We start from the raw sequence: 23746 nt of genomic DNA, 5'->3' as shown, positions 1-23746 counted from the left end.
AAACAAAAGTAAAACTGAACTATACCCTCCAATACATCTCCTGTTCAGAGCACGAATAAAACTTCCTATTTTTTGACAAAACCTAGCACACGCTTTGCCTGCTTACTCCTGCCCCTCTAAACACGTGCAGCTTTTTCAAACTTTCACTTCTCACCTTTGAAACAACCTTCTAATGTCAGACCACATTTTAAACCCAATAAAAAATAAATCAGAGAAAAGTAAAACTCTTTGAAAGTCATTTCCTTCTACCTTAGTGCTTGCTTTAGTCTTGGTTGCAAACCAAGCCCAGAGCATTTAAAACAAGATTCATGAATCGGGCTCTTCAGGACGAATGTTTTGCAAATGCACCAGCGGTTAAAAATTAACTCTGACAGGTGTAGAAGGGCAGGGGGGAGAAAGAGTCATTTATTTTCCCTCTGGGCTTGAGGGTGCAATATTAAACTTCAATTATGCTACATTAATATTTCTGAATATATCCATGAAATCTGAAATATGTAAATACACTTATAATGGGCTTCATTCAAAGGCACTCAGTGTTAAATGGTCCGTTTTTACCTTAGTTGCCCTATAGAAATCTACTTTAGCGACCTAAGGATCAGTAGGGTAAACGTAACACGAAGTGATTCAAGAAAACCCGCTGTTCAGCTTTAACCCTTTTTAAGACTTTTGGTAACAGAGAACAGCAAACTGTCAACCAAGTTTGGAGAACTTACTCTGTGCTTAGCCTTTCAAACCTTAGTTTCCCTCCCTACAGGGGGAGAAGCCTTCCTTCACAGGTATGCTGGATGCATTAAATGAGCTGGTGTGTTAGACTTCTTTGAGATTTCATTTGGATGATTATTATGCTGTGTCCAGTTCTACGCTAAGAAGAGCTGAAAAGGAGAAGCCTTAGTCCTTGAGAAATGTAGCTAAGCTGATGAAACTACCAGAACAACTACGGAACAGTTACGTATAAGAGGACAAGGGGCTTAAGGACATAAATGTAGTGAATGGGTCAAAACCCTGCACATCAAGCAGGGGAGGAGCTCCCTGGGTGCAGATGAAGAGGATGGCACTGTTCGGGGCCACTGGGGACGGCTGTGCACTGCGTGCACTGCGTAAAGGCACCTGGGCAAGGTGCGGTGGCGGGGGGGGGGGGGGCGGGGGCGGGGGGCGGCGGCGCTGGGGCTGGTGCTGAGATCCAGGCGCCTCCACTCCCTGAGTCGCACACGGAGCAAAGGGCGTCAGACAAAGGCATCCTCCTCCCTCCAAGCAATGCGCCCACGGGGCAGCAACTGCCCACTGGGTGTCCTTTTCAGATCTGCGTTTAAGTCCCCTCCAGGCATCCTGAGACCATGGGAATGTGGGACCAGTGGGGAGAGCGGCCTGGTAGGATTCAGACGGCACTAACCAGGAAGGCGGCTTGAGGACATGGAGCCCTGAATGAGGCCAGCTCCGGCAGGGCCGTAACACCAGAGCTGACACAACGACACCAAGGACATACTACAGGGTCGTAAGCTTCAGTACTCCTCACCTCATTTAATGCTCATAACCGTCCCAGGAGAGAGGCGTTACTCCCATTTCACAGACTGGAACACCATCTGGAAAGGCTGAATGACCTGGTGATGAGCTCGGTAAGTAAGCAACAAGAGTTGGGATTCAAACCCAGACGTGACTTGCACTGTTCTTTCCACTGCATGACACACGACGGAGCGACTTTGAGCCTGATCCCCAAAGCTACCAACAGTTGCACTGGGGCTCTTAACTATATGTGACCCATAGGTACAAATATCACCTATTCTTGGTCTATCGCTTGCTGGAAACTTCGGAGGACTTTTTGACTGGACACTACGGGCAGTCCCGTTGCCCACAAAGGTTCCAAAAGCCCAGGTAGCAGACAGAGCAGCAGCCTGGTGTCTGGGCCGGGTGCCCCCACCCCCGGCAGACCCACTCCGGCTCACACTGGTTGGGGTGGCACCAGGTGAAACCGTCAAGCTCTGTGGTCTTCAGTTTCTTCACGTGCAAACGGAGAGCTGGACGATGCATTCAGCTCTCAAGTGATGCTTTTTATGACGCTGTCACCTAAAATATTTACTGCTTTTTCAAATCCGGTAAAAATATCAAGCTGTTATTTTTGTCCTTTCCAATTTATTTTGAAGAGATCTTTGAAACTCCTTGAACTGAGATGCTGTTTCTCCTTCCCCTTTTCAAACTGTACCTATTCTTCGAAGCCCACTTCAAGTCCTTTTTTTTCCTATGAGCTTTTCCTGTCTACTAAAAAAGTCACCAACCACATCTCTCAAATTCTTTTTATACTTACAGTACACACCCTCCTGCCCAGAATTTAATGAGACGCTGTGTGCTAACGGGTCTTATTGCAACTGACACCCTGCCTCCCACATCATTAGCCCTGCCTATCATCTCAAGTTCTAACTGATAACAACTAGAAAAGGTGTCTATTTGCCCCATAATAGTCTTGCTTGTCCTCCACCCCCCCAAATATCATTCAAGCACTCATTTCTATTCATGACAAAGTTACTGCAAATGGATGACTTACGAGTGTTCCCTGGAGATGCGCCGGTGCTTCCCAGCCCACTGGGATGAGCACATGCAAGGGTAATGATGAAAGACTCCATGAAAACATCCCATTCCTACCAGGCCAAAGAAGTCATTTCTCTAACCCAGGGTGCCCTGCCATTCATCTGCACTGGAGCCATTCCTGAATACAAAGGTGTTAATGAGGACGTTGTCCTGGGGTGGGTAGTCTGTTTTCACCAGTGAGAGACGCTGAAGCAACCTTTTAATTCCCAAAGTCCCATACGATTTGCAGAACAGTTGACAGAGATCACACAAAGGGGGAAACGCCTCCAACTAGGACTTAAAAATTACTTGGATGCAATTTTTTGGAAGAGGCTGCATGTGTTCTGGGACAGTCTAGCAACGTTCAAGGCTTTATGGATCGTTCTTCAACAGAGCTGATGGAACTAATCCATCTGCCTTTGAAACTGATACACCAATTTCTTAGTAGAAGGATGAAGGTAGGGTCTATGACATAGCAAGCAGTCTTAAGTGTGCATTATCAAAACAGATGCAGGTGAAGTTTTTCTTGGGTGGAATTAGGCTGAAAGTGAGAAAGACGTTTAACCAGTTTACACCAGAAGCAGAAGCATTAAACTCCACCACTGATTCTACTACACCCCATGCAGCAGAAATTCTCGAAAACTCCATGCGACAAATTCGCTTGTGGGTATGTGTCAAGCCCTGTCTGGCTTTTAGCTTCCATGTCTCCCCCGTCTCCAGAGAGCTGGCCACTGAGAAGACTGGGCACCTCCCCCGCCTTCCCTGCAAGCAGGGCCCAGCCCTCCCTCTCTCTGAGGTGGACCTCCACACGGGTCAGGAGGAAGTGAAAGATCGTAGCTCGATCCTTTGGCCGGGGGTCCTGTTCTTGCTGGTCCTCTTTCTTCCCACCCATGTGATCAGTCTAGGAGTGGGTAGTCAATAAACGGCTCCAGTGCCACGTTCACACCTGCCCCTGTCCCCTCCCCACAGGGTACTTCTAATCTATCACTGCATCGTTTCCTACTGAGCCCAAAGGCAGCCTTTGAACACCAACACAGAGCTCCCAAATCCGTTATCGAGTGACCCAAGCAGTCACACGATATGACACCTTTTGGTCACCCTCTGGTACTCCAGTCCTGGGCCGTACCCGTTGACAGATTTCTCTGATGCGGTTTACAGTCCAGGGTATCCCTGTTACATATCCTGCTTGCTGGGATTTGGAACACTTGGAATGGACCAGGCTTGCCTTAACGTAGTATTTATGCTGCCACTCTTACCTGTGGATCCCGTATTTTGGATCTGTCGACAGAAGCCCTTCCCAATACCTGTATCATGAGTGGTTACCCATCCCATCCTTTATCCCATCCCTACAGGCAGGTTTTAAGTCTAGGCCCTCACCTCTCTGTCTGCCCCTTCCAGATGCAAACAACTAAGCCTAGCCATGGAACACCTTAATAAAAAGCACAACATAGTCCGCCATTGCGTGACTGATATCTGGGTCCCCACGTTTGCTCATACAGAGATAAGCTTGGTAATTTGCATGAGTTACTCATAATAAATAATAAATTCATGATGTTTTAATTAAATTCAAGACATAAATTCAGACTACAAGCAACACCTTCTACTGGTCCTGAAACTCCACTTCACTTCTAGGGCCCTCATCACTTTCTAAATGACCAGCTCACTTTTAACCATATACAGCAAAGTAGGGTTGTTTAGACTTTCCACAGTAGAGGAAAAGTATATCAGTTTAAATGAAATCCACTGCTAACTCGGTCTACATTTCCCGCTTTGTTAAACGGCTAATTGAATGCCAGCCTGCTTTCACAGAAGTGTCTGGCTTGCTCGAACTTGTTGCAGTAGACCCCTAGTTTCATACTACTTGCATTATTAGAAATGTTTATTTTGACAAGACATTTCTCAGCCTACCTGCTTCCAAAAAACACATTCCAAAATACTTTAAATTATATAGTAATTATAAATCCCCTACTTTGTAAGTACGAGAAAGAAAAACAAAAATGTCAGCAACGAAAATCAACGCCATAATTTACGCAACAACCAGAAGCATCAAGTTAAGGGGGTCGGGGAGCTCTCCCAGCAACCCTCACCTGAAACCAAGACCACGTAAAAGCCACAAATATCAAAAGCTGGATAATACTGCCCCATACGCGCTGCTGCCCAGCTATTTTTCCCTTAAGTCATGAGGTAACACGTTATTATGGATCTCAATTCCACGAGAAACTTATGGCACTTCAGAGGAGACTAAAAACCACCATTTTTCAGGCTCTAAAAAACGAACAGTGAGGGAATTTTAAATGTTCCGAAGGCATTACCTGGTGCAGGCTGGCGTTCATTCCATTCGGTGGAGATTAAAATTTCTGTAACTTTTATGAGGTGTTCAGTATTCTCAGAACTACCAAAAAAAAAAAAAAAAAAGAGAGATCCATTAGACACCTTTTTCCCTAAACAACAAACTTATTTTCATTTCTGCATATTCAAATAAACGTGTGTGATGGAACTATGTACAAGCATTTGTAAACTGGTGTCTTCAGAAGGAGCTTAATGACCCATAAACTTAGGACCACCCTCATCACCCCAAAATCCAGGTTGCTCTTCTATCACTTACCTGGCTGCTGGGAATCTGAAAAGCAGGGGGCTGAAGAGTTCAGAGAGTACTCTTGCATTCAAAAGATTTTTGCTGGACGTTTGAGAGAGCTTGAAGAAATGTTTTAGCAAATACTGCAGCGTGAGCCAGTACTGATGAGGTATGCTGGGCGACCTGATGAGCTTCTTCAACAGCTGGATGTATTCTTCAGAGCTTTGCACTTCTACAGGTTAAAAAAAGAAAGAAAGAAAGCAAAAGGAATAAGAGACTGTTTCTAGCTGTTAGTGAATAAACACCTAGAAAATTTCTGTTCTAGCTACTGAGGGATCATTTAAAACCAAGGCATCAGAAACAGCAGACAATACATTTGCTCTTCTCGTTAGAAAAGGCATTAAGAGAAAGTTAAAATCTCAAGTCAAATGGAAACGCAAGAAGCTCTTGGTGTACAAAACCACAAGAAGTTCTCGGTGTGCTGCCGTCCATGGAGCGGCTTCGAGTGTGATTGGCCAATTCGGAGGAGCATCAGATAAGTATCACAGGTTTTAACTTTGAAGGTTACGAACCACAGTTTCCTGTCCCCAAAGCACTTTAACTGAGCATTAGCTCCTAAAACGGAGAGTCCTCTTCCCTCAACTCATTTTCTAATGGCCACTGGAGGAAGGTGATGGGAACATCCCCAGTCACTGGGTCCTAGTCCGGTTCCCTGAATCCAGTGATGGCACTTGGCACGCTGAGGCATTCGCTGACGTAGTGAACCTTAAAATACTGATAAAAGGTTAACAATTAGCCATTTCAACATGTGGACGGCCGTCCTAAGCAAACTAGAATCTGGCTCTTCTATCGGATGCCCTGGTAAGGGAGGGAATTTGTGCTGATGGGGGTGGGGGCAGACCCCTCCTAACATTTTCTAAGAAATCTCTCTTTATCTGCAGCCCTTGAGTTGACAAGTACATCCACATCTCAATACACGTTCAGGGAGGTTCTCAGAAGACACAACACACCTGGGGCTAAAGAAACCATTTCATTGTAAATGGCTACTGGAATGACAGGATTTGGTAAGTCCAGGAGATAGCGTTTGAAAGCGTCTGCTAAAACGTGCACATCGATCATTTCCAAGTCCACGGAGGCAGCATCTATGGTAGAAATATGCAAAAAAAATTTTTTCAGACATTTTATGCATTGGTTGGGCCGATTTTCTGAATGTGCGACTTCAGTGTGACACACGAAAGGAAGCAGTATGAGGACAAATGTAAGATGCTTGCGTATTTATGAGCAGTGTTTCTTGCAGGGGTTGCTCCTGGCATTTCGAATAGAACATTTTTCCCTTGTGTAGGTCTGTCCCCCACCCTGTAAGCATTTAGCATGAAGGCCCCTGCCCACGATGCCAGGAACACATTCCCAGACTTCGGGGGCAACAAAAAACAGGGCTCCTGCCGTGGGCTGAACTGTTTCCCCTACAATTCATATGCTGAAGGCCCAACTCCCAGCACCTCGGAATATGAATATATTTGGAGACAGGGCCTTTAAAGCGGTGTTTAAATTAAAATGGGGCCATTAGAGTGGGCCCTAATCAATTTGACTGGTTTTATAAGAGGAGGAAATTTGGACAAAGAGACACCGAGGGTGCACGTACAGAGGACAGGCCATATGAGGACACAGCAAGGAAGCCGCCATCTGTAAGCCAAGGAGAGAGAGGCCTCAGAAGAAACCAAACCTGCCTTGATCTGGGACTTCTAGCCTCCAGAAGTGTGAGAAAATAGATTTCTGTTTTTTTGCGGTACGCGGGCCTCTCACTGTTGTGGCCTCTCCCGTTGCGGAGCACAGGCTCCGGACACACAGGCTCAGCGGCCATGGTTCACGGGCCCAGCCGCTCCGCGGCATGTGGGATCTTCCCGGACCGGGACACGAACCCGTGTCCCCTGCATCGGCAGGCGGACTCTCAACCACTGCGCCACCAGGGAAGCCCAGATTTCTGTTTTTTAAGCCACCCAGTCTGTGGAATGTTGTTATGGCAGTCACAGCAAACAAATGCAGCCCCCCACAATGTTTGCAAGTACGTTCTGGACGGTGGTTCTGCCCTGATTGAGAAGGGTTCTGTTCTAGGGATGGTGAATCACACAATAAATACTTCCTCAAATTGCAACAAGAAAACATGACGTGCAAATCCATAGATTTCCTAAAATTGGAATTGCTCAATACTGCATATCAGAACTAATATAAATTTAACCCAATAAAGTACAGACTGATTGATTAAACAGTAAGCTATTACAGAATTTTAGCAATCTCAAGAACGGCCATAAAAATGATGTGAACATCTTTAGCATGTTTCTCCCTAGTTCTGACAGTGTATTCTGATTAAGGTATTACTAATATAACTTGTGGGCACTGAACTATCTCAGAAGAAAGATAAGACATGAAGTCTGTCCAGTAAATCTTTCATCTGGAAAACAGGTCAGGCAATTCAACACTGGGGTAGTATGAATCACAGCCGCTCTCTGAGTACTTGGGGTAGAATGAGGCACACTGCCCGGTGGAAGGAAGGGGTGCTGCGGGCAGGAAGGACCACGGTCACTGCTGAAGGATGCACACTACTGACAGGAAAGATGACTTGAGGGAAATTATCTGGGGACTCGTGCATGTACTCAGTGGAGAACAGGGGCCCTGACGAGCAGAATGCTACATTTCTAAACAGCTTTATTAATCGTGGCATTCAAAATAAGTCGGAAAGGAGCGCTGCTCGAAGTGCTGATACCACTCGGGGTAATCTGGATTTCAGGACCGTTAGAAACGTGTGAGACATTACCAAGAAGTAACCTAGGGCTCCCCTGGTGGCGGAGTGGTTGAGAGTCCGCCTGCCGATGCAGGGGACACAGGTTCGAGCCCTGGTCCGGGAAGATCCCACATGCCGCAGAGCAACTAGGCCCGGGAGCCACAACTACTGAGCCTGCACGTCTGGAGCCTGTGCTCCGCAACAAGAGAGGCCGCGATAGTGAGAGGCCCGCGCACCGTGACGAAGAGTGGCCCCCGCTTGCTGCAACTGGAGAAAGCCTGCGCGCAGCAACGAAGACCCAACACAGCATGCATGCATGCATGCATGCATAAATAAATTAATAATAATTAAAAATGAATATCCGGTAAAAAAAAAAAAAAAAGAAGTAACCTAACTAGGAGATTGACAGGACTGGGTTGTGGCCTAGGAGAGGATGAGAGAGAATCAAAGTGTACTCGCAGGTATTCAGCATGAGAAGGAGAAGTGGCATCCTGGATGCCCATGAACCAGGTATGATATTATAAAGCACTCAGGCTGAGTTAACAAAGCTTCCTGGACACATCATCATCAGCCAAACCTGTCCCACTAACTAGGCAGAACTTCTGAAAGATAATCGTACAATACCATAGAGCTCAGGAAAGTCCTGAGCTGGTAGCAAATGTGGATAGGTCAGTTTGAGGAAAAGAATGAAAAGGTGGAGAAGCAAGGGCTTAAATCACTTAAGTGTCCCACAAAGAACAAACCGGAGGCATATGACATCTCTAATAAGTGTGGGGAAGGGCAAGACTGGGTCTCTGCATAAAGGGTCCATGTGGAAAGTAATGCAACTACTAGTGTGACTGTCACACAAAACTGTGCGTGCATCTCTGTTGGAGCATTCCATAGCCACCCACTCTACAGCAAGCTGCTGCCCCTCCCCCCAAATTTGCCCCCTGTATACTTCATTTAATATCACTTTGCCCAGCCAATTCTTATTACTTAATTTGCTCATCCTAAAACACCATTTGGCGATGAGGTATAAACATTAAGATGAGAAAGGTTCCACACGTCCCCCCTGCAGGAGTCATCTCTCTATGACACCTGACATTTCTCACTATGGTAGTTGCGAGTCTCTCTCCTAGACTGACAGTCCCTCCAAGGCACGGACTGTGGCTCTCACCTGCTCTTCTCACATCCCTCAGTGCTCGTTGAATGTTTGTGAGCTGCGCTACACAAAGTCCTGAGTGATGTTCATTCACTGAAGCCCTTCTCCAACACATGAGGTGTATTCCAAAGAGCCTGTATAACCTTTGAATGAAATAACCTTATTTCAAGTCTTTGGATCAGCTCACCTTATGTCAAATTCCACTAGAGCCGATGTAGTATGTTCTATTTATTTATAGACAACTTCTAAAGCTCCTTGGGGTTTCTGACTTCTATTCTAGCAGTCTCCTTTTCTGCATTAGAGCTATGCTAATGTGCTCTTCCAAGAGCTAGACACATCTGTCACGTGATGACAGTGGAAGTTAGTTCAGAGAGAGCCACCCACTCTTTAGGTCTGGGTTGGGGCGTTTACACCCTCTTCTACCCTGCTTTTCTGAGTCTACTCCTGACGGGCAACCAGTAGACTCTCCAACACTTCACCCCTTCTCCCACTGGAATGGAGTCCCCTCCCCGACTGATCTCTATCTAAGTAAAGGGTTCCCAACTAGGGCCCTCAATTTTGCTGCCCCACCTCCACCCTTAGGAGACATCTCCCAACACCTGGAGACATCTCCGATTGTCACAACCGGGGGAACATCCCACCGGCATCTAGTGGGTGGAGACCAGTAGTGCTGCTGAAATCCTACAACGCACAGAACGGCCCCCTGACAACAAAGAATTATCCATCCTAAAATGTCCACAGTGCTGAGGCTGCAGAAGGCTGATTTTTAAAATTGAGGTATCTTGGGACTTCCCTGGAGGTCCAGTGGTTAAGACTCTGCACTTCTGGTGCAGAGGGGTGTGGGATCGATCCCTGGTCGGGAAACTAAGATCCCACATGCCGCGTGGCACAGGCAAAAAAAAAAAAAAATCTCTACCGTTTCTTTAAAAAAAATAAAAATAAATTAAAATTGAGGTATCTTGACATAACAGATATATCAGCATTATATCAGTTTCAGGTGTACCACATAATGATTTGATATTTGTATATACCACTGTTAAACCATCACCACAGTAAGTCTAGTGAATATCCATCACCACACAGAGTCACACACATAGGTTTTTCTTGTAATGAGAACTTTTAAAGGAAAAGCCTAATTCAGGTTAAGAGAAACCAAAAGAGAGAGAGAAAGAGAGAAAGAAAATAATTCACACCATTAAAATGAAAAAAAAAAAAACAAGAAAGAAATATTTTATTTTAGGGCAATATAGTGTGGGAAAAACAAGGATAAGGGCTTTTAGAGTCAGAACCATTTGGATGCAAGTCATGGCTTTACCATCAGCAGTTACTAATATTGTATCACAAGACTGATGTGTGGATGAAATAAAATAACTCAGTAGGTGCTAATAAATGTAGGCTGTTGTCCTCCACCCACGTCTGTCCTTTTCAGACATTGGTAATTCATGGGGTTGGTTAAAAGCCATACTTTTTGCTTTTAGTGTAAGTGACTTATCTTTGAGCTTCCTCCAGGATATTACGATTTTTTTATAGACTGAAAAATCCTCAAGCTGGAGACAGTCCTGGAGGATCCTCACTCCTAAATTGAGATAATGTTTACTCTTTTTGTTTTGCCACAAAATTCGCTTTTATAGCACAGAATCCAAGGGAAACCAGTTTTCTATGTGTGTTTTGATCTCAAATGCGCAAAGAAAGCTGTCTGTCAAAATATCTTGTTGAAGTGAATTTGGGTTATTTATTCCATCTTACAGGTGGTGCGAAGATTTTTTTAAAGCCCAACTGCATCATTTTGTTCTTGGTCACATTTAAAAACGTAACAGCTCTTTCTCAAATAACTCCCGTTTCATCAGTCTCTGAAGTCTAAACACTTCCTGTGACTTTTAACACGTTCGATTTGACCAATTTTCTGACCAAAACATGTATCTCTGTTTCAATGGGCCAGGACAAAACTTGGTGTTTCCTTAACACCCTGGTAAAGCTGTTAGAGATAAAGAAAAACAAGTCTTTTCACCTTGATTTTTCTGCCAGTCAACTTCTAATGACCTACTCTGGATGTATGTAGGAGGATGTACCCTGTGTGTGTGTAAGACTGATTTCCATGTACAAAGGAAAAATGAAAGTTAAAAAAAAATTTTTTTTTTTAAGCTTCAAACATTTGGGCGGTGCATTTCAAGTAAAACTATCGACAGATAAAGATCTAATCTCCTTCTTTTTTCCCAGAAACACCTTTTCTAGAAATTTTCATAAGCTGCCTCGTTTTGAAGCTGCCTCACACTTGAAATTTTTTCGTTTATTAAATGTCACGTGGGCATTCTTTGCATAACTGCACGCCTGAAGGTGCTTCTTCCAAAACTGGGTTTCACTCCTTTTGGTTCAAACACCCAAATTCAGTTAAAATAGTGTGAGGCAAAAAATTATTAATGAAAAGAAAAGTACTGGGAGGGAATGAAGGATCTGAGAGATTCTAGAAGTTGATGTAGAAGATGACTTGCTAGAATGCTGGCCAGGAAATTTACATTTGTACAGTTTTATTCTGTATGGCAAAGGAGGGAAGGGACAAATAATAAAGCCACCACTTGGTTAAATTAATTGACGTCGTTTAACCAATGGTGTGCTTGAGCCGACTTGTACTGGCTCACAATTCTTCCCAAGAGTTCAGTGATAACACGTTGGTAGCTTGAAATTAACCACGGTGAGAAGATTTACACCACAGAAGTAGGTAAATGCTACAAACCAGGGCTTTTTTTTTTCCTCCCCAGAGAGTTGGTTTACCAGCACATTACCGTAGATAACAATATCATGATGTTACTTGACGTAAATATAGCATGAAAAGGCAAGCAAGCAAGGAAGGAAGACAGAAGGAAAGGGAAAAGAAAAGGAAAAAGAGAGAGAAAGGGAAAAAGGGAAAGGTCAGAAGAGACCTTTGTTAAATGACGTAGACTTATAAATAATTTTTTAACTGGTCCAGATGAATTAGATGTAGCCAATGGCAGGGTCAGAGAAAGATGGTAGATAAGCAGAGGCAGAGATATCCCAAGATGCTTCTCTCCTGTGCAGTTTCTACAGCACCCAGAGGCTCATGGCTGTGATGACAGCCAAGTACCTGCAGGCAGGCAGGCACACACACCCCAACTCAGGAGACAAACATCCGAGGTCTGCCCTCTTACCATAACAGGGCAGAGGGAAGTGTGCATATTTCTGAGCTCCCTTCAAACTGAGAATGTTGCACAGTTAAGCTCACATGTTTTGTGCTTTACCTGAAACAGAAAGGTAAGAATCGCCTTTCCCATGTGTATTTCTAGCTCTGTGACACTCACCACAATCAAGAAGCTGTCGTAATTCTGCTGGGTTGCTGGAGCTCTGTGTTCTGTATAGAGTTGAACATTCCAGACCTAGGACACAAAACAGACTGAGTATGCAAAACACAGCTCTCTGGAGAATGTGTGAGCCTGCGGCCAGAGAGACATTCCAGTTTCTATCCAGTGTCTATTCTAGATGTGTACTAAATATTCCTGGAAGTCAACTCCTACTGTTCATCTTATGGCATGTCAATAATTTTGGCAACATCACCTGGCCGCTGAGGAGCAAATTAATTCTCTTTATTAAAATAGGGAGAAGTTAACAGTTTCCATGCAATAACTACGTGTTAGTGTAGAGTCAGAAGTCAGACCAAGATTATCTCCCCAGGTCAGTGCAACAAACAGCTTGTGGGTCCAGCACAGGTGGCAAGGAGTGTATTTAATGAACGTCCATGAGACAAATACAAATGATAACACCCACGAGATCAGGCCATAACCCGTTAACCGACTCCCTCTACCAGCTGGATTACCTTTCTTTTCAATGGCTTCCACTAGCTTGATAAGAAGCGGTGGAGCAACGTCCGGAGGAGCGAACTGCTCTGCAAGGTCTGGAAGAGTCGAAGCTGCAAATAAACACAATTGCGCCGTTACGTTTCATCGGGGGTAATCCAACGCAGTAAACATCAGCGAAGATGACTAGAACACAAAGTCATGTAGTCCTACTGGGATGGCAGCAACCTCAGGCCGGAACGAGAGGGAGCCCGTACTGGGCCCTGTGTTGAGAAGGCTCCTTGTGGGCCTCCCTGCAGCTGTGCCTCTTCCCACAGTGTGATGAGTTTGGGGGGCCAAGGGTACACGCCCACTGCTTCTCTCCTAGGACACACTCAGAACACTTCCCAGAAGCCTGGAATCCGTTGCCCCAGTGGCCTCGCGGGCCTCTTCCCCAGGTCCACCCTCCCCAGGGCAGATCTCCCTGCAGGGGTGCCCCTTTGGACCTGGGGAGTGGGCGAGGGCTGTGGCGAGTGGAGATCAGGATGGAACGGAGTCTGGACGTGCAAAGGTCCTGGCAGCGCAGGGCCAAGCCAGGGGTGGGCTGGGAACCAGCTCTCCCCATATCACCACACTCTCAGGCAGAACTGAGAACCCAAGAACTCTAAATACAAATCTGGCTTGCTGGTCATTGTGAAGAAGTAACTTCCCAGGTAGGAGAATGGAACGTATCTTACTGAACTGTCTGTTAACAATCAATATATGATTTCTAACTTTAAAATATTTAGATACAGGCTTGGCCTTCCTTTTGTATTTTTGCCCCAAGCCCCACAAATGGCAGGGTGGGCTTAATATCAGATCCGAAGCCAGTACAAATGATCCCTGGCCACTTGAGACTCAAATTAAATCCCCATGGACCTGCTCTTGAAAAGCCTTTATTTGCTTACATATGTTTTGGTCAGTTAATATCTTAAGAAATGTGATGCTTTCATGAACTTGTTTCCATGCTTTTATTTACATTTTTTACCAAATGATACAAAGGAAAAAAAAAGTCTAATTGGATGACACAAATAATGCACTTCAACATAACATTGATAACTGTATTTTCACTCCAAAAATATACGAAAGTAAAGTACAAATATTTTTCTCATAATATACCAGAAGAGGGAGCTAAATATACTCATCTCAAATTTCTCAAAGTGCAAAATATAGGTAAAATGACAGCCTTCATGAAAATACCTACATGTGCAGTCTGTTTATCAGCCATCAATAAATGATTTGTAGACACTTAAGGTTCAATGCTGTGTATATACTCTCACCTAGAAATAGTTAATATAATCTAATAAGAAAGACTAAATACTGACAATTTTGTTTCAATGAGATTTTAGTGGTGTGATTTTTATTATAAGCCATATGTCATGTTAAATAAGCACATTTCTAATGAAGCCCATCTTTCTAACAGTGAGTCAGAACAGAAGAACAACAGATTCACAAGACAAGTCAAGTAAGATTATGTTAAATCTGGACCTGAGAGAATTAAGTATGATTTACGTCATTTCGGAAACCCAGACCCTGTAGTAGAAGACCCTTTTAGGTGGCACTATTTCCCGAGATAGACAGTAACGTGATCTTGCCACCTAACGCTATTAGCCATTCCAAGTACCCAGGATAAAAGGAGAAGAGCTAAGTTATGGAAGAAAATCCTATAGCAGCACTCTCCAGAAGCACTTTCTGTGATGATGGAAATGTTCTATTAGCTGTGCTACCCAGCAAGTGCTCCTGAGCCCTTGAAATGTAGCTATTGCAACGGAGGAAGTGAATTTTTAATTGTCGTCATTTAAAATGAGATAGCTGTATGTAGCTAGTGACCACACTATTGAAGAGCGCAGTCCTATAGCCTAAGCAAGGGCAAGTTTTGTCAACAACAGATGAAAGATTCCTGAGTTGACTTCGTGCTGCAAAGACCCCACGAAAAGCTGTCCCAGAGGACATGGCATCTAGACACGGGGCTTATCAACATCTGAACGCAGGGCACACAAAATTTATCACTGAGTTTCCTGGGCCACTTTGTCCTACTGCAACAGCACTTGAACACGTTTCGCACTTCATGAAAGCAGGACAGATATGCCACTGACTTGCCAGACAGTCGCGATGCAGAGAGCTGAATGGACACTTCATCTCACTGGTGCTTTCCCCACTGGCCTGTGCCTATGGATCATGTGGAGAACTTGCCAGGAAGACAGAATGCTGGGTATGACTACAAACCCCCAGAATCAGAATATCCAGGAATGGAGCTAGTCATCTGTTTTGGGTTAGTAGTAAGTTTTACGACATGCTATATATGATAAGCAAATCCATGCGGGTGACCCCCACCCCCTGCCTGAAGAAATCCAGCAATGACGTCGCCCAAATCTGTTAACATATGAGTATACCCGAAAAGCACTTAAAAATACAAATATCTTGGGGTGGGGGGAGGGATAAATTAGGAGGTTGGGATTAACATATACACACTACTATATATAAAATAGATAACCAACAAGGACCTACTGTACAGCACAGGGAGCTAGACTCAATATTTTGTAAAAACCTATAAGGGAAGAGAATCTGAAGAATATATATATGAAACTGGATCGCTGTGCTGTATACCTGAAACTAACACAATATTGTAAATCAACTATACTTTAATAAAAAATATCTTGAAAGTTTCATAGTTTTTTTTTAGTTAAAAGCACTGTAAAATAAAAAAAGGAATACTATAAAATGAAAGAGCACAGCATCTCATTCCTCTGATACGTTATAAACTACTTCCCTTTGCCTTAGATTATCAGCTCACAAAAACAGCCTCCCTCATAGATGCCTTCTACACTGAGCAAAATGAAATATCATCCTATCAGCACATGTAACAGAAGGAAAACATAAAGGCAGAGATATATTGTAGAGAAATATTATTAATTGGGACTCACTGTAGCTTCTCTTCTTAGCCCTCTCAAACTTACAGATCTCAGCACAGCCAAATGCAAAAAGCTAAACAGTAAATGCATGAACCCACATATCCACACGACACTCATCCAACTAACATGCCTCGTTCTTCTTTTCCTTCCCTCATAAATTACACAGACATATTTTAAAATTAAAAAATGAAAAAAAAACCCCTTAAAGTTGGCAACTAAAAACGGAATTACTTAATAAAGGTTTATCTCCTTTCAGAATCTTATCAACAGTCATTTCTGCAGGCAAATATGAAAGTTAAATTAAGTAATAATTAAAGATTTCACCTAATTGTGACTGAAATATGCACCCAAGAGTTGTTATATTACTGGGTTGGCAAATACTACATATAAAATTGTTTCTGCCGCTCTTATTTCTTCACTTCAGCTTGAAGAAGGAGGGGGGAAAAAAGCCTTTCCTTAGTCCTTTCAATGTTTCTTTGGCAAAACATGGTAGTTTACTTTCCATGCAGCATATCCTGAGCTGCAAAATATCATTTGTTTCACTCACACAAGTACTACATGAAGTTTCTAAAAAGCGTTGTGATGGCTATCAGGTATCTATAACGACATTTTTCTCAAAGTACACCCCAAGAATACTTTAAAAAGAAAAAAACTAGACATATACATTAGGAAGTACAGGTACTCCTTTGTAACACATCGAGTGAATTTACCACTGAATTTTGTTAATATTGAAAAAAGCTTATTACCCCAATGTATAAAGCATCATAACCGATCAAAGTTTTTCAATGGGAATTTTAAAAGGTAAATTTTACAAAGAGACAAGGTTTTTTAAAATAACAATTCAAGGATTTCCTATTCTCTAGTACAATATCTATGATTCAATCCATTTCCCCTTTAAAATATTTAAACATATGGGATGTGGAAGCTTCACCCAGTAAGCTTTTAAAGTTCACATTTTCTATTTCAGGCAATAGGATCAATTAAGAGTGAAAGTCTAAAAAGCATTCTAAAGCAAAATATTAATTATTTCAACAATCCTAAAATCAACTATTCCTTTAATTTTATTAAATACACAAGGTCAATATTTATGCTTCCGTTAGCTCTCATTTAAAAAAATTCCAACAGGAAATGACAATTGCTAGGGAAGTACCAAATTTGGCAAGTTGTTCTTTGAAAAGTCCATGATAAAGTACCACATCATACAGTTCAATAAACTAAAACATAATGGAACTAAATATATATATATATATATATATATAGAGAGAGAGAGAGAGAGAGAGAGAGAGAGAGAGACACACACACACACACACACACAAAATGTAGAGATCGTACGTGGTAGCTATTAAACAAAACACAAATTAGCAGAGCATGATCCTCATCAAGTTTAAATGTAAATTCTCATTTGATTTCACCTTTCAGACAGATTTTTATATCTGAATGAGGAATGTTTTTTGCGTTTTGAATCCTGCTGTAGCCAGTGTACACGTCTGGAGAGCCAAGTCCACTCTTAAAACTGGGTGAATTTTAGATTCCTCTACGACAAGCCAACACCAGTTTTTCACTTAGCTGAATCACTTTTCAGCAAAAGAAATCAGTATTACTTAAGGAGAAAGAAGATAAGGAAGAACAGCAAAAGGGTCTAAAAGCAGTGGTGAAGCCAAGACGTGTATTGTTTCAAAAAAAGAGAGGAATCAGCCTTTAACAGGAACACCAATGAAGTAGGTGTCCCAGGTTGTAGAAAGAATTTTTGATGACACATCATAAGTGCTGCATTTTCCACTAGTTCTATTTTCCCCCTTTGCCCTGGTGACAACGAGTCACACAGAAGAGAGCCTTCTCTCCCGCCTTAGGCCCTTCCCAAATCACTAACATGGACAGGCCTGAACAGTCCCTGGGCACCAGTGGTGTGTGGGAGATAGTGGCATGCCTCACGTTAAATGGTGCCAACGCCGCTACAAAGTGCAAGATGAAACCAGCACACAGCTACACCTTTTGGAGGCCTTCTCCATAAAAAAGGATATTTTAGAGTTAGTGCCTGGAAGGGACGAATGGAAAGTTTAAGCTGAAATTCTGGGACTCCAGAGACTGCCCAAGCCAAGTATTCCATTACTGATGGAAGCAGCCTGGATGTACATGAAAAGCTGCCACTTACCTTTTAAAATGTAATACAAATACACAGAAAAGAAAGTATGTGCAAAGTGTGGATCAATATTAAATCAAGATGCTTGTCTGTTAAATTGTAGCTGAATCAAAACTTTAGTCCTGCCTAACACAGTCTCTCTCATTCTTTCAAATGAAAAATGTACATTCTGGTGGGCAACAATCTAACAAATCCCTATACTTCTCTTAAATAAACCTTATAAGCGTGTTCATACTTTATGCTTATAACGGTTAATACTCTGAAGGTTTAAACTTCTTAAGTTCTATGGGCAAAGCCATAACCAATGCTGGCTGAGATAATGCACCTGAAAACTGAAACAAAGCTCCCCCCAAAAATCACCCCACCACCACCAGTTATGAGTTCCTTAATTTTGGAACACACCTGTTTAATCAGCAGTAGAGAAATTATTAAAAACACAGGTTTAAAGCCAAAGAGACCTGGGTTTTAATCTTAGTTTTGCCACTTACTGAGTGTAATCTTGGGTATGCTAATTAACTTGAATCCCAGTTTCTTCATCTGTAAAATGGGAATAATTTTAAGTGTAACAAGGATTAAATGAATACTGTATAAACAAACATGGGTAAGCACAGTGCCTAGAATGTAGCAAGCACAAACTAATGGGTAGCTATTATTAATTGAGACTTATTCATGTACTCTTTTTCATTATTATTTACAGATTTTTAAAATACCCAATTGGAATGGCAAATTTTAACACCAGAAATTATTATAAGACAGAAAGAATTCTCAATACTTTTTTAAGGTGGCAAACAGGAAACATTTAATTAGGGTAGACATCTGCATTTTGCCTTTCTACATATAAAAACACTCAATATCTTTTCAGAACTCATATCTAAATTATCACATGATTTTCAGTACATTGCACTTTCTCCTGTAAGGACTATCTATTTGAGTTATTATACTCCAGTTTTCTGAATGTAAAGGAAAGATGAAGTTGGAAGGATATTGAATTTGGTGGAAACAAGGATTTTTCTTTTGCAGGAGAAGGAAGGGAAAAAAATAGGGGCAACTGAAAATGGGAGTAGAAAGAGTAGATGTGAAAGTAAATCTTCAGCCGTAACTACACTATTTTCAGGGATAACTAGTCAGAGGGAATTAATAAGAGTTGTCAACAGATTTAAACAAGAAGTTTGCAGATCTTTTCAGACACCCTAAACTAATTAGTCTTTAATATCTTTAAGTTTATCTTCTCCCGTTTATCTCTTCTGCTTCACAGCTTAAAAACAAATGAAAGGGATCTGAGATCCTCTGCCCATTTAATTTATTTCTAGACAAGAGACTATACAGGAAACAAACAGCAGGCAAAGACTTTATTAAACATAAGCAGACATTACAGCTTCGCTTCTGATGGCCTGGCTAAAGCCTCTGCGTGGAGATTGAAATGCTAGATTACACTTAATCTTTGACAGGCTAGCCTAATTGTGATTCTTATCACCTAAATTGGAGTCTGATTTAAAGATTACAATTTACAGCATAGAGCAAATTAAGATTCTGGGCAGGAGATAAATGGGGAAGAGAAGGGAACACCCCCCTCTCCCCACCAGGAAAATAATTCATAGTTGAGTCCCCGGGATTTCGGAGGCTAATGGTTTATAAGGAAGTTGATCCTTCGGTCTGTTGGCTTAGAAAGATTTTGTATGAAGTGTGACTGAGAGGCCCCAAAAAGGAAGGGAAGAAGGGAAAATCATGTGACACATACCCAATGGGCCCTTGAGTTTCTTGGGTGAATGACTATTACTGAACATCAATTAGGACTCACACCTCCACACTCAGTATTTTACAGACATGCTTTCACTTATTTTTCATAGCAGTTCCTTATCACCCTCAATTTAAAGGTGGGGAGACTGAGAGAAATTAAGTCATTTGGTCACAAAGTTCATGAATAGTGTCCCTGAGTTCAGCTTGGACCTGTTTCTCTCCACCAGAGTCTACAAGTCCCAGTCAAGGAGAGAAACCTGTGATAAGTTTCCCCGAATTTCACACCAAGGCTAATTTAAGGGTAACTGTGGCAAGGGTGTCACATGACACACAGATACTGGACGCCCCATCCTACAAGTGGGCAGCCATAGCACTTTCTGGTGTGTTCAAGTAAAATGACCCTAATAACACGAGCTTTTGAGCTTCCCCCCAAATATACAAGTCAGTACATCACCCGTCACTAGAAAACATCTTGAACTGCAGATAATTAAGGTCATAAAGAGAAAACAATGGGAGCCCCATGAACAACAAGAGGGAGGTTGGGGCCCTAGGTGAGCCATGCTCTCTCCCTAGGGGCAGAGCATGGCACTCACTTCTCTCCCACTTTTATCTGACAGCAGATTTCACCGTCAAAGGCAGAAAATGGTAGAAATGCTTAAAAACAATACAGCAGGCTCTTCCAATGTAACTTGAGAAACCCCAATCTCACAAGAATTGAAGGATCCTCTGATCAGGAGAGGGCGGAGGTAAGAGAGAAACTGGACAGAAGGACACTACTGGGGAAACCAGAGACCAGAAAGAAGCATTCCGGTGGAGGCTGGAACCTCACTAACTAACAGCGAAGAAGCAGGACATTGGCTGACCAAGGAGAGCGGGCAGAGGGGGGCACTGCCGAAGAGGCAAAGCTGGCCAGTGAGGCAGTTTTAAGAAAGCCCGGATGGAAATCAGAGAAAAGAACCACCAGATTCTGTTCTAGTAACTAAAGAAAGAGCAGAGCTTTTTCTCTGACAATTGTGAACATACCAGAAAGAACTGTACAGTGAATGTCCATGTATCCTCATCCTAGACTCTATAATTAACATTTACTATATTTAAATATTTACTATATTTATTACATATCTTTCCATCAGCCCATCTTACTTTTTTGGATGCATCTCAAAGTAAGGTGTAGAAATCAGGTGCCGTGGACTGAACTGCATCCCTCCAAATTCACATGTTGAAGCCTTAACTCCCAATGTGAGTGTATTTGGAGATGCGACCTTTGGGAGGTAATTAAGTAGACATCGTGAGGGTGGGGGCCATCACGATGGGATTAGTGCCCTTATAAGAAGAGACACCAGAGAGCTTCCTCTTTTTCTCTCTGCCACATGAGAACACAAAATGAGGCACTGCCTGCAAGCCAGGTAAGGGCCCCCACCAGAACTCAACCATGCTGGCACCTGGATCTCAGACCTTCCACCACATGAACGGAACTGAGAAACCAATTTTTGTTGTTTAAGCCACCCAGGATATGGTATTTTGTCACGGCAATCCGAGCTACCTAACACATCAACATGTTATACCCAAAGAGAGGAAAGAAGCTGTAAATCTAGAAAAAAAGTAATGCCAAATACGAATTCTACCAGTATTTAGTAAACATCCTCTGTGCCAGACAGAATACTCCCAAGAGCAGATGTTTAGGGCAGTGCTTCTTAAACTTTAATGTGGATTAATAACCTGATTCAGTAGATCAGGGTGAGGTTCAGGATTTTGCATTTGCAGCAAGCTCCCAGGTGATGCCCAGGCTGCTGGTCCTCAGACCACACCTTGAGTAGCAAGGATTAAGCGTGAATCCACCAATCAGAGAGAGGAAATCCAGATCTCTGTAGGAGACAGACTCCCAACGATTAACCTCCACACTGATAACTTGTTGCCTAAATGTCCTGGCTTCATGGGCTGATCTTATACCAGATCCCGTGGCCCAACATCTAAACATGTGTCAGGCAAGTGAGGCTGCCTAACTCAGAGGGTCTGGCTATCAACTCTAATTAGATCTGCTATTATACCCAATTAGAAACCAAAAGAGAGAGATTAGCATTTTTCTTCTCTTCCAAGGTTCTGGCTGATGGAAGGCTTCAGTTAAAGATCACCAGCAAAACGCAGACCAAGAAGTGTGACCTTATTACTAGTGCTCTGTGCATCTGTGTACCACTGTGTGGGGTGAGACTGCGTGGGTCACGACTTGCCCAAGGTCCCACAGAAGTTCAGGCCAAGGGCTAGAACTCAGTTCTGATGTCCACATCAGAGCTTTTCCTACCTTGCCACATTCAAGAAAACTCAGCCCTTTAAATTTAGTGGGTAGGGGGATGGTGGTGGGAAGGCAAGGATATATTAGAAAGGCTGACCTAACACATTATTACTAGTACTACTAGTACTGATAGTTCCCATCTACTAGTAGTATCAGTTCCCAATACTACTGATAGTATTGAACAGTAAGTGTTGAAAACTGCTCAATGCTTTATGTGCTTTATCTCATTTCGTGTGCAGAACCTTGTGTGGTATTGTAATCGTCCCCATTTTACAGAGGAGGAAACTGAGGCTAAGTTCAGCAAGTTGGTCAAAGACATGCCAGCAGTCAGTGGTAAAGCCAGGATTTTAAGGAACAGATCAACTTCCAAGCTGGCCATAAAACCACTCCATGAACCTCATTTCCTCCTTAGGCAGACCTGCTGCATGATGCCATTCTGGAGCCATGAGAAGGGGGTGGAAAATCTTTGCAGGATACTGATGGTGAAGCACTTGGCAACAGGAGACACCCACAGCTACAACCCTTAGTGACAAGAGGTGCGTTTGTTCAACCTGAGCTTGGACTGGAGGGCCAGCTTCTCGCCATCACCTCGGCTTTATCAGGATTAAACTCTTGCCAGTCCACTCAGCCAGGCTAAATATTTTCAGGACAGCATTTATTAAATATTTTCTCATAAGGCTAAACTAAGCACATTCTTCCCCGAGGATGTAATGGGTTTTGTTAAGCTAAATATAGCTGGCTAACATCACTTTCAGCAAGGTACAAATGGACTTATTTTCGTTAATCATCAGATGCAGAAAGGGCCCAGCAAAAAATTTACCAAAAAAATATTATATGTATATATATATATATATATATATATATAGTAACTTATATTTCAAAGACTCCAAAATGAAATATTAATACGATATGCTTAATAAGTATATGAAGGGAGTTAAAATGCTCATGATCAAAGAGGCAGAGAAAAGGAAAAAGATGATGTGTCTATAAGATTGGAAAGAAAAAGAAAATAAAGGCGAGAAAGACAAGGGGCCTGAAAATAACTGAATAGAAAATTCCCTATCAGCTAGCAAAGAAAACTAAGAAGGGAAGATAGTATTTCATCCTACTTTTTGATTAAACGTTTTTTAAACACATATACAATAAAGGGTAGCAATTGTGAGACAAAGGTAAACACAACCATTAACAATCGTGTGAGGGATCAGAGTTTTTAAAAAACAGAGCAATACTTTCACTGCCTCAGACAAATGTGAGTAATTCTTGTGGGCTAATAAAGTCTCTCATCTCACAATGTACAAAAATCAATAGTGAAATGAACAAGAGGCTATTCACCTCTCAGCTAAAGAAATCCATGGACTTGCTCTGGATATGATTTTCTTTTTAAAGATAACAATTTTAGATGGGCCAATTTGGGCAGCAGTTGGATCATATCTTTACATTCTCAAAAAAAAGCACAGGGTAATAAATAGTACTACGCTATAAGACTTATTTGTACCAGACTAATCTACCCTTTAAAAAAAAAAAAAAAAAAAAAAAAACTGTGATAGGACAGGAGGTCCTACAGATAGACCAGAAGCAAAATATGAAACATATTGATTTTAGAAAGATATCTGACTATGTTCCCAAAAAGATGATCAGAAGTGAGCTAAAAAATATAGATAGGTGACATCTGAGGAGTGGGTGTATTTTTATAATTGCTTAAAATTCAGCAGGGCGGACTATATCATAGTGGCTATGTCAAATATAACAAGTGGTCAAAGAAAAGGAATGAAGAAAAAAGTTAAGCTTG

General features: G+C 42.4%; 1 protein-coding gene across 1 annotated transcript in view; it reads right to left on the bottom strand.

Moving 5' to 3' along the window:
* The window catches only part of PIK3R1 (phosphoinositide-3-kinase regulatory subunit 1), a 71975-nt gene that overhangs the window by 11897 nt on the left and 36332 nt on the right, over nucleotides 1-23746 (bottom strand). The window contains exons 2-6 of the mRNA XM_065874739.1: nucleotides 12884-12976; nucleotides 12372-12446; nucleotides 6145-6276; nucleotides 5165-5366; nucleotides 4872-4951 (exon numbers count right to left, since the gene is read on the bottom strand). Of these exons, the coding sequence (XP_065730811.1) occupies nucleotides 4872-4951; nucleotides 5165-5366; nucleotides 6145-6276; nucleotides 12372-12446; nucleotides 12884-12976 (582 nt within the window). The remainder of the gene's footprint in view (nucleotides 1-4871; nucleotides 4952-5164; nucleotides 5367-6144; nucleotides 6277-12371; nucleotides 12447-12883; nucleotides 12977-23746) is intronic.

Source organism: Phocoena phocoena, chromosome 3, assembly GCF_963924675.1.
Source record: "Phocoena phocoena chromosome 3, mPhoPho1.1, whole genome shotgun sequence".
In the NCBI taxonomy this organism is placed as follows: Eukaryota; Metazoa; Chordata; class Mammalia; order Artiodactyla; family Phocoenidae; genus Phocoena; species Phocoena phocoena.
This window is presented reverse-complemented; position numbering and strand designations above follow the sequence as displayed.